Raw genomic sequence first — 11,938 nt, 5'->3', positions numbered from 1 at the left:
CGAATATCTCTGGAGAGACCTGAAAATGGCTGTCCACTGATGGTCCCCATCCAACCTGACAGAGTTTGAGAGAATCTGCAGAGAAGAATGGCAGAAAATCCCCAAATCCAGGTGTGCAACGTTTGATGCATCATACTCAAAAAGACTTGAGGCTGTAATCGCTGCCAAAGGTGCTTCAACTAAGTACTGAGTTAAGTTTCTGAATACTTATGTCAATGAGATAATTCAGTTTTTACTTTTTAATAAATTTGCAAAGTTATCAAAAAAGTTTTTTTGCTTTGTCATTATGGGGTATGAAGTGAAGATTGATGTGAACAAAAATAATAATTTAAAGCATTTTAACATAAGGCTGCAACATAAAAAAATGTGAAAAAATGAAGGGGCTCTGAATACTTTATGAATGCACTGTATACATGTCTATATATCATATTTTTGTGATTATTATATATCTATTTAAGTTTACTGTCACAGGATATCTATTTTTTTGTTTCATACAAGACAAATGAGATCCTGCTCTATATTTGTTGCATCATCTCTTTGAAATATGAAAAATAAAACACCAAAATATAGCAGAACATATTCTATTCTAATATATTCAAATTGCCTTAAAAATGCTTTAAAATTTTGACACTATCTGGGCATTTTGCAGATTCATAAGCGCTGGGTTGCTAAAGACCTGAGGTATGTAATAATGTTTGGCAAAATGCCCTTGCTTTTAAGGCTTAAACATACAAAATTTGATCTTCTAACTCAGGTTATTTATATTCTGTTTCTTGTGTCAACATGTCTGCATACCTTTCAGCTTGGGTCACACCTTTTGATGCAAGTTATTTTCTGTATTGACATGATATCACTGATCAGCGTCTCTTTGGTGATACACGCTGTAAAAACTGATTTTAAGGTTTAGTTGTATCAACTAGCTTTTTTGAGTTGACAACTAAAATTTCATGCCAACTTAAGTTTTGATTCTATTAACTTGAACTTAAATTGGATTAACAATCGTACTTGCCATTTCAACTCACTGAAAGCTGACTGAAAAAGCAAAGATTTGCCATCTCCCAGCATGCATTGCAGCATGAACAAATAATGAGGTTAGTGCTTTAGGCTTATTTTTATTTATTTATTTTTTGTTGCGATTTGTGGACGTTATTTGTGCTGTTTTTGTTGTTTTTGACATAACTGTTAGTTAACAGTTGTGTGGTGATGTCAATAGCTTATATTTTATTTAATGGTTTTTGTTGAGTGTCACCATTACTGAGCTTTGTATTGAAAACTCTGTGCCTCCAGTTCAAACTATTGAATGTTCAGTCTTTGTAGGTGTTCATAAAGTTTTTTAATAAGACCTTAAACATCAAATGTATTTTGATTGGTTCATATATATATATATATATATATATATGTATATGTATGTTGACCTTCTCAATTCTTAATGTATCTATAAATTTAATAACAACTTAAAACCCCGGTGGATGGATGCAGGCTGAACTGCAGTTGCTGTGTTAAATGGGTCTTTACTCTCTTTCTCTCTCTCTTCACTTTTGATCCCTGAGCTCACACATTCCGATCATTCCAGGCGCGCTCAGTTATTTATGAGAGCAGAGCGCGCGCCGACCAGCTCACAACCCAACCAGACCTGAACGCGCGCACACACAATTGTGAGATAAACCATATACAGACGATATCAGGACGATTATTTGGATTATAAATGCCATTGACAGAAACTGTTTGGAATGAAAGTATTGGCAGGTAAGTTGGCTCTTCGTTCTTGAGACGTGAATTGTAATGGGCAATGCTTTCAATATTGCATGTGTCGCCTTGAAAAGCAAACTTTAAATGTAAGGCAGATATATCCGAATCGCTATAAGGATGATCTAAGATTGTTTACTAAAGGTAAGACAAAATTATTCATGTTTATTGCGTTCTTTAATTCGCTGGGTACATTATGTCAAAAGCGTTCATGGTTAGGAATATAATGATGATTCAATTCCTATGCGCGCGCTGCTTGTCTGTTGAGGCTTATTTGTTTTAGATTCATTTTAAAGTTCTATATGTCTGTCTATCTGTCTATCTATCTATCTATCTATCTATCTATCTGTCTATCTAGGGCATATTTGTGGCATTTTGGCTTTATTAAACTTATTTATTATATTTTAAGTTATAATTTTTATATATTTCTTATTATTACTTATTCTAATTTTTATTATTTATTTATGCATTATTTAAGCTTTTATTATTTATACATATTAGGTGTTCAAAATTATCTTGTGTTGTTTTCATGCTATATTTCTACTACATACTACTTAGAGAAGTTTCTTTGCACTTTGTTTATATACAGTACTGTAACACTTTTCCTGAAAAAAAAAAAATAATAATAATACAGCACTGAGACAATATTTGTTATATATAACTGTGGCAAATTCTCCAAGAAGCTTGGAACAGCCTATCTGCCAACAAGCAAGAAAAACAGTGTCCAGGTGTACCTAGGAGTGGTGGTCACACCAAATATTGATTTAGCTTTTTTTATGTTTACCTTACTTTGTATGATGTTAATTGATAGGCTAAATGAAAACTATTTATGGCATTATTTTTGAAGAAATCCTCACTTTGCAACATGTTTTACAAGTGCCTAAAATGTTTTCAAAGTACTGTATATACTGTGTATATATATATATATATACACAAATAAATTTTATTACTCATTGTTGATTTAAACTTCCTCATTAAATAATTTAGTGGATCCATCTTTTGTCCTACAGGTCCAGTTCAGATAATAAACACAAAATGAGAGGTGAAGAAGCATCTAGCACTGTCCTGCACAGACTGATCCAAGAGCAGCTTCGCTATGGAAATCCCACAGATGCCCACGCACTCATAGCCATCCAGCAGCAGGCCCTGCGACGAGGAGGAGGCATTGGAGGAGCTAGTTCTCCACAGTCCTCATCTGAGAGCCTTAGCCAGGAGGAGCCCCATTCTCCTCAGCTCTCTGCCCGCCAAGAGCCCCAGGGTCAGGAGCACCGGGTGGACTACCAACAATCTGAGAACTACACAACATACCCCCACCATGGCGAGAAGCTGCCCACCTATGAACAAGCCAAGGCACAGTCCCAGTATTTGGCCTCCCAGTGCCAACCACAAAGGGGCTGCTCACTACAGGACAATGTAACCAATCAGAAGCTCTGTGAGGAAGAGGATAGCTGGGATACAAAGCGGGGCCATGCATGTTCACTCAGTGAGCGGCTTCTGCAGCTCTCTTTAGAGCACAACACTAGCAAATCTTCTGCCTTTGGCTCCTTCTATAGTTACCCTCAGATATATCATGCGAACCAGCACTTTGAACATAGCCAGCAAGGCTTGGAGAGCTATAAGCAGGGTCCTCATACTGAGTACCCATTTGCTGTACAGCCACAAGGATTCATGCTAAGACAAGCTCTGGAGTATGATCAATGTTACAGACCTCCACCACCATTCCATTCCCAGCACAACAGGTGGAGGAGCCTTAGATATTTTTCTTTACACATAAAACACAGCACAACTTTATACAAGTTATTTTGGTGTAACTTTTCACTCATCTTAGTATATGCAGTTCTTATGCACTTTATAGGATGTGTCATAATGACTAACAGTCTGTTGGTTGATGCTATTCCTGAGTAAAATGCAATATGGGACATACTGATGTACTTAGTCATCAGACAATATGAAACCTTTATACTATGCTTATAGAGCTGTCCAATGGTGATGTAAATTTGTAGGCGGACCCAGAAGGCTAATTCACCATGGATTTCCTTCTGAATTTTCCTATGGGTTTTTATAATGGGGTTTTTCACCTTATGAGTAAAATAAGGTCTGTGGTAAAAATTACTTGAATTTAATGTGAATTTTGAAGCCACATTGAATTGAATAATTATTTTTTTTAAAACACACAATGGCTTCACATTTGAGGTATGAAAGTGTGTAATTTATGTTGAAGAACAAAATGTCCACGTATCATGAAGTAATTTTTACCACAGACCTTACTTGAAAAACCCCATTATAAAAACCCATAGGAAATTCCAGAGGGAACCTATGGTGAATTCTCTTCCAGGTATTTGGACTACAACCTGAACAGCTATATAAGGTTTAAGTGAATCAGTTTTATAATCTAACATGATTTACTTTACCTTGTCCCACTTCAGAAATGTGCCATCTACGCAGACACCAGAGGTTTGTCATATACTCTCCAAATCACCCCTTGCTGGCAGGGAGGTCTTAGGTTGCAGCCGCAGTCAAATGGAGATGCTCATGAAAGAGAATAAGAGACTGAGACAAGAGCTGGAGGGACACTCTGAGAAAGCCCTCAAAATTCAGAAGGTAAAAGCACATTGTCACTGGAACGTACTATTTGAGAAAGAAAGAAAAAAAAACACAGAAAAAGCTGTCACCGTGACTCTTAAATTTGATACAGCAGTCAAAATGAAGTTTTGTGTCTGTCATCAATGGTTTGAAGGTATTTGAGCTAGACCCAACTGTGACACGAGATCTCTTCACTTAGAGATATGGGACATCCAGTATTGTTCTTCAGTCACATCTGTAGATAATATATTTAGGGTTTACAGCAGGTTATATTTAAAAAATAAAAACACTGCTTTTCTCTGAATCACACAATATTTAGATACCAGTTTGAGTGATGACAACTGTCAAATCATGATTATTTTATAGCTTTTTATTTAACTTTGGCTCAGCTTCAAGAGGCCATGAAATGTTTTCAGTGGATTACATCAGTGCAGCTTAGCTCTTGCTCACTCTGAAAGAATGATAATTACACAGGTTTGAGCGCTTACCCATCAGGCCACTGCCTTGTGTAAACATGCCTGGGAAGATGGAGTCATAGTTAAAGCTTTCCTGGTCTTTCCATATGGCCTCCTGAACACCACCTCTGTTCTCTGTTCTGCTCCTTGTAATAACCAAAAACATTGCTGGATGATTTTATTGGTCCTTTTTGAAGGTCCTTAGAATAAGTAGTTTAGACAGTCATTTTTAGAATGACACATCTGGAGTTATATTTGTATTTAAAACTATCTTGCTTATTTTTCTTCCAGCTGGAACAAGAGATCCAGAGGATCTCAGAGGCCTATGACACTCTGATGCAGGGCTGTGCTAAAAGAGAAACCCTGGAGCAAGCACTGAGAAACAAGCTGATGGGTGAGATCAAGAGGCTGCAACATTCAAACATTCAAGCGGCAAAGGACGTTGAAGCTGCTGACCAGAACCAACACGTTATTGTCAGGCTTCTTCTGCAGAGTAAGTTCACGGACACAACCACTCAGCCATAAACCTCATTACTGTCTTAAGGTCAACCAGAGCAGCACACCAAATGTGAGATCTGCTTTTCTGTTGAGTCATTGGGCTTAAAGAGGGAATGTGTTACTAATTAGAACAACCAAATGCAGAAATTTGAGTCACATAACAGTGCCTTAGTTGATCTGAACGGACAGAAAAGAGGATTACATGTCAGATGTGACCTTACCTATGCAAGAAAGAATTCCAGGGGACAGTTAACCACTGCCAGGCATTGTCACTGGTCTCATTTGGTCTCCATAGACAATAAATGAAGTGTCCTATTCAGCTTCAATTCCCATAAGTTTAAAGTGGGAAGAGGTGGGGACGATGATGAGTTTTGCAATGATTTTTGGGAACAGGCTGAACAATGTGGAGCTCTGAGATGTGGGTCAAACAGAGAGTAGGCTGTTGCTTCTCCTTCCTTCAGCATTCCTTAACCGCTTGCGTAAATGTGGCGCTCAGGACTTTGCCATTGAATTCCTCTTGTTATGAGCAGGAAGTCATTCGGGAGTGGTGCTGGAGAGGACCTGCATAAACATTCCATCAGCCTCTTTCTCATGTCCTTGCCAATGCCTCTGTGTTATGATTGTACATGATGGCTTATCATGTATTTTTATATAACATTTAGTTCCGGTTATCTAATATGATTCGCCAAGCAGCATTCCAAGAGTGCTGATATTTCTTATAACGGCACTGGAACGTTTTACTCTGCTTCACAGTGTTCGTGGCCTTCCAGACCTTCCAGACAAGGCTTTCAGTCTGCTTTGATCAGAAATCAATTCTTAATCATGTTTTGTGGTCTTTTGAACAAAATAACATCATAAGAGCAAGAGTGTGGTTGTACTAAGTATCTGCATGACTGTGATTTGGCCATAGACACAAGGCTGCAATCAAAGCTGTGTTGATATTAAGCACAACAGAGTTGCTTTTGATACAGCAGTCCCGTAAACAAGAACGTAATATCGAGTAACTTATATCTACTCTAACTTAAATGTATATCCATCTAACAGCACTCCTGCTTGTGTGGTATTGCTTCAAATACAAAGTTGTGAGATCACAAACTCAGCTTTTCAGTGTACCAAGTGATGTGACTATATTTGGCATGTAGGCACCACAAATTGGGTTTCTTTGGCTCTCTGAACATCTGACCTGCTCATATGGGTTTTATTTACAAGTACCAATCTGAATTCATCTTTCTCTCTGTTTCTCTCTCATTCTTTCTCTGACAGATGAAGAGCAGCAGCTGCAGTGTGCACGTCTGGAGCAGGAGGTGCAGCATCTGCAAAACGAAGCAGAGAAGCAGCAGCGCAGGAGTGAGGCCCTGGAGACCACGCTGAAGTCCACACAGACGCACAGCCAGCAGCTGTGGATCGAGCTGCAGCGGAAGAGCGCATATGTGGAGAAGGTTGAGCGTCTACAGGGGGCTTTGGCTCAACTGCAAGCAGCCTGTGAGAAGAGAGAAGGGCTGGAAATTCGCCTGCGGACACGGCTTGAACAGGAACTGCGCAGTCTACGAAATCAGCAGGTACTAAGGCAAATACACACAAACTACACTACTCAAAATGGATGCTTTAACTGCAGAGGAAACATCTTGGTCTCCCAGACTGGTATGGCTTGCTGGTTTTAGATGGGTTTTGGGAACTGGGAGACCAACTAGACTAGCTTAAACCAGCTTAGACTAGTAAACTATCTTAGGCATGTTTAAGCTATTTTTGTATTTATTTATTTTTTACTTTTCCTTCCAGAGACTTAAATCAATACATTAAACAATCTCAAAACTGGTTTGTTTTTCTTGTCCACAGAGACAGCCTCAGCCAGTCAGTGGAATGTCCCATATGAGTGTGTCCACTCTACAGGAGCTTCTGCGTGAGAAAGAAGAGTGCATCCTGTCCCTGGAGGCTGACAAGACACGCTGGGAGCAGAAATACTTGGAGGAGAAGACCATGAGGGAGTTTGCGTTGGATGCTGCTGCCACCGCTGCAGCTCAAAGGTAAAATAGAAGTTCAGTCAAGACTAATTCTGTCATATGAATACTTTGACTTGAATACTTTGAATGAATACTTTAATTAACTTATAGACAACTGAAGCAATCTATTGGTGTTGGCAGTATAGTTCTGTTCTGGGAAAACTCTCCACCCATCCATGTAGCCATGCATAGACAGAGTGGGAAGTGCAGCAAAAAACAAAGAACAGATCCAGCAGAATTAAGATACAACATTGTACTATTATTTACATTTCTGGCAGGGCAACATGGTACAATTGTTCATTTGTATAATAGATTAAATGGGCACATTGAAGATAGGAATTGTTGTCTAAGAGCAAAGAACAACAAGACAGATGTAGAGAAAACTAAAGGCAAAGCTGCCATACAAGAAGTGGAGCTGGGGATGGAGGAGGGTATTAAGTGCAGCTTGCATCCATGCAATGGAAAGGCAGCTAAGGCAATTAATAAATGGAGGACTTAAATAGAACCGCTCTGATAAGCATCTGAATTTTATTGGTTGACGTTATGATCAGCTGAGCGTCAGCTGATTGCAGCTTGACTAACGTGACCTGCCTGAACTGACGCTATGTTTGATATCAGTGTCAGGCTCTTCTAAACATTTCGGTAGTTGACACTTAACATGTCCCTGGACTTAATTTTATGAATGTCAAGAATTTAGGTTTACATTTATTTGAATGTATAAGGGAAAGTGTATATAAAAGCTGCATGTACACTAATTACAACACAATCATCCAAATGCAATTTAAAATAGTTTTAGATAGAGTACAGCATGTCACACCACATTTTTGAGCCACTTTCTAATCAGTTTTTCTCCCTAAACTTCATAGAGACACCACCATCATCAACCATTCACCCTGCCATTCCTCCAACAGCAGTTTTATTGAGGAGCTTCCATCATCTGAGCACAGGAACCAGGAGGTAGAGAACAGGTAGGAGATCCACCCACATTCCATCTAACTAATTAATACATTTCAATTTAGTTTGCTCACACTGCTACTCTACTGTGCACACTGTTTAATTAACAATTTTGGATCAATTTTGTCAGGATTCGTGCTCTGTACACCCAGATCCTGGAGAAGGACACAGTTATTGACATCCTAAAGAAGAGGCTGCAACAGGAGCAGGGGAATGGAGAGTTAGGACGCCTCCGCCCAGCCACTTCTGTGCCCTCCATCAGCACCTTACATCACACTGAGACATGCATTGGCCAGGGCAATGGTCAGTGTCTGAATGTTAACTCTACCATTAGTGTTTACTTGTAATTTACTAATGGATATGGACATTTGTAAAGAATTTGGATTCAATAATGATATAGCTGAGTAGAATAAGGTCTTAAAACTGTAATAACAAGCTTGTATGGGTCTTTTCCAGGGAAGAGTCATTCAGATGAACAGACAGCTGGTACGTCATGTTCCAAACTCGCTCTGGTAGCAGCCCGGGGACAGTCTGAGCCAGTTTACTCAGAGAAACACACCACAGATCAAGCCCCCACCACAGAGTCCAACTCCAGTGAGTACACAAAAACTAAGACTAATACACATGCACAAGTACACAGGTCAACTGTGCTGCAGCTAGAATGATAGTATACCTGGAATTCTACCATTTTCTGTTGCATTTATGTGTGGTAGATTGTTTTACTCCATGCAGTAACAAAAAGGCTACCTAGCACCAGTGTCAAAAATTAATCTTTTTATAAAAGAGCATTACACTCAAAAAACAACAATTTTTAAGTTTACTCAATCCTCCCTTGTTCATATTACTCAAAAAATACCTGTAAGCAAGTTAACTTATTTTAACTGAGTTGTTTCAACAAAAAAGTGTCTTGTCAGATTTACTTAATGCATTTGTGTTGGGACAACATAAATATTTTTGTTGGCTTTTACTGAAACTGCAGTGATTTGTGGTTCCCAACATGCTTTGCACAAAACTGGATGGAGAGAGTAAATGTTGAAATTAAGTGTTATTTTATGTTTTTTTTGCAATATGAATATAAGGGGAAAATAGTTAATATTTAATGTTTGTTATGTTGAGATTCAGAACAGTTTCTGTAATGTTGGAAGTTTGGGGGTTACTACTGTGGTGAAAAGTGGAGCTTGAGCATAGGTTGAGGAAGACAAATACTTCATACTTTTATGTTGCTTAGTCCAATTAGTTATTTTTGTGCTGCTCACAACAGAGTGGTAAGAATATACTTTGTTGAGATTCATGCTAAAACATTTACCATGCCAACGCGAACTGTTGCCAGCCAATTGTTAACTGAAAGTATAAAGTGTTGAAATAATGTATGCAAGTTCAATGCTTATTATCAAGTAAAATAAAAATAATAATAATACGTAAAACTAACAAATCCGAATGGTTTGCATTTACTCAAAAAGCTTTTGTCCAATTTACTTGAATTTCTTTAGTTCATACAACTGAACTGTGGCTTGTTGGAACTACTCAACACTGTTGCGTGGAACCACTTGCCACAGCTTTTTTAAGTAAATCCCACAGTTTATTTTTAGTGTAGTTGTCCTCTGGATATGATTTTCAGGGTCATTTTTAACTTTTTCTAACAATATAAATCACCTTTTATGGTGCCATTCTTTAATCCAAAATACTTTCATTGAATCAAATCATCAAAATAAATTCTCAATCTGAATAATTAGATTGTCTGCAATAATTTGTTTTGCAATATGCAATCATTTGTATAACTAAGCCTAGAATGGAATATTAAGAACTGTATCATATGTTACTGTACAAATAATAATGATAAAAAACAGGAATTCGTGTCACTTTTTGTCTCGAGCCCCCATCAATTCCTGACCCTGCATACAACCCTCTCTACGCTGTATACCTGAGTTTATTTGAAAGAGGCCTTCTGGTTTAGTCTAATTGTGCTGTTAGCTGATTAACCAAATCAGTAACTGTATGTATTCCCCCATTCTGTGATAATGGGCTTAATTTTGATGTTACCTTTTTCACAGATAACATGCAGCAACCATCTCCACCTATGGATCTCTTCAAGGGTTTGGATGATATGGAGGCTGAAGCAGTGGAGATCTTCATATGATGAAGAGCAAACACTTGGACAAATGCATGCCAGATGAACTGCCCTGCAAAATATATGCATTTAACCTGTATGAGAAGGTCTCAGAGAGATTCAGACTAAATGGCACCACACCACTATATTGTGTTGAATCAAGCAAATAGCAGAGCTGCTCAGAAGTCTCATATGAATGAGGGAGCAGAGCTCTCCTCACACAATAAACTGAATGGATGTTTTGTGCAGTCTGAATGGAAAGTTTGTCAATGTTCAAGAATCCAGCAGGGTACAAACTCCCAAATTATCAACCTTTTGAGGGTTTTGGGGGCTACAGAAGACTGGCTATCCTCCTGGCTAACTTTCTATTGCTTACCTCTTTCCTCTGAAAAGAATTCACCAATGCATTGTCCCTTCTCTCACCAGACCTGTGGTAACTTCACCACATTCTAGTTTCATTGACTTTCTCATTGAGGCTGAGGCTCTCGCATGTACTTTTTCCACCCCACCCTTATTGATTGTTATAAATGGGAACATTTTTCTCATGTTTTTCTATTTATGACAGCAACGCCCTTAAGCAAAGAGATTATTTTACATTCTACACAGCAGGAGAGGCCTCGTTGCATTTATATAAATGAAATGCTAAATACTGCCACATCAATGCACAAGACAAAACAAATTACATAGAAGACTAAAAGAACTCTGTCAGAGAGAGTTTTTTTTTTTTTTTTTACTATATAATATACTATTGCTTTCCTGTATTTTGTTTTTGAATGTGTATGCTCTCAAATAGCACCTTTGCTGGTCAAGGTGTCAGAGATAGCATTGTATTATGCTATGAACAGCTGCATTCTGTTGTTTACAGTTACTATGTTTCAAAGTAAATTGTTAATATATTTTGTAACATATATTTTGTGTTGTTGGAATTTAATGCTGAGGATCGGATGCCAAAAAGCATTTCAGTAAAGTTGTGTGTTCCAAACACACGACCAAGGGTTGAGCTCTCCTATTTAATCCACGAAAGATGTGAATGTTCTGAAACATTTCATGAATTCACAATAAAACTATTAATATATAGAAAAAAATGAAATATGCATGTCTTTATGTCAAGCCTCTGGGAAATGTTTTGTCAGGTTTAGAGAGTAACACTTACTGGATTTCATCCCATTTCTCACATCCTCCATTGTATTATTCTAGCTCCTCTCTCACACATAAGAGTCAGAGAAAGGTGAGTAATTATGAGTTAATGCCAGTGAGGAGCATTCCAGCTCACATGTTTCAACAGAAAAAACCTCACACTATTGCCATAAGGCTCACCTTTAACAGCATTTTCGACTGAGCTATCCTGAGGCATTCAGAGACAAATATTTTGCTTTTGAGAGATAGAACAAAGCGTAAATCGCTTAGAGCTGACTTAATAAACACATGTAGACTGACACTGAATTGATGTCATTCACTATGTTTACCAATATGGGAGAAAGTAATCTGTATTAGTTGTGCTTTTGCATTTTTATACTATCTGATCATTGTGACATTTATCATTGGTATCTCAGACACGCATGAAAAAGTTGTTTGTGGGTGGACCTACTATCAGT

At 38.1% G+C, this 11,938-nt stretch overlaps 1 protein-coding gene across 1 annotated transcript; it reads left to right on the top strand.

Moving 5' to 3' along the window:
- Window positions 1–1,600: 1,600 nt before the first annotated feature.
- Window positions 1,601–11,441, top strand: LOC127443203 (angiomotin-like 2a). Its single transcript, XM_051701797.1, has 10 exons — window positions 1,601–1,746; window positions 2,757–3,485; window positions 4,173–4,347; window positions 5,076–5,277; window positions 6,546–6,841; window positions 7,119–7,306; window positions 8,149–8,250; window positions 8,367–8,539; window positions 8,693–8,830; window positions 10,288–11,441. The coding sequence occupies exons 1-10, from the start codon at window positions 1,706–1,708 to the stop codon at window positions 10,371–10,373; spliced, it is 2,130 nt and encodes a 709-aa protein (XP_051557757.1). The 5' UTR covers window positions 1,601–1,705; the 3' UTR covers window positions 10,374–11,441.
- Window positions 11,442–11,938: the final 497 nt, after the last annotated feature.

This window comes from Myxocyprinus asiaticus, chromosome 6, assembly GCF_019703515.2.
Source record: "Myxocyprinus asiaticus isolate MX2 ecotype Aquarium Trade chromosome 6, UBuf_Myxa_2, whole genome shotgun sequence".
Taxonomy (NCBI): domain Eukaryota; kingdom Metazoa; phylum Chordata; class Actinopteri; order Cypriniformes; family Catostomidae; genus Myxocyprinus; species Myxocyprinus asiaticus.
Note: the sequence above shows the minus strand (reverse complement) of the source record. Positions and strands in the feature narration are given on the sequence as shown.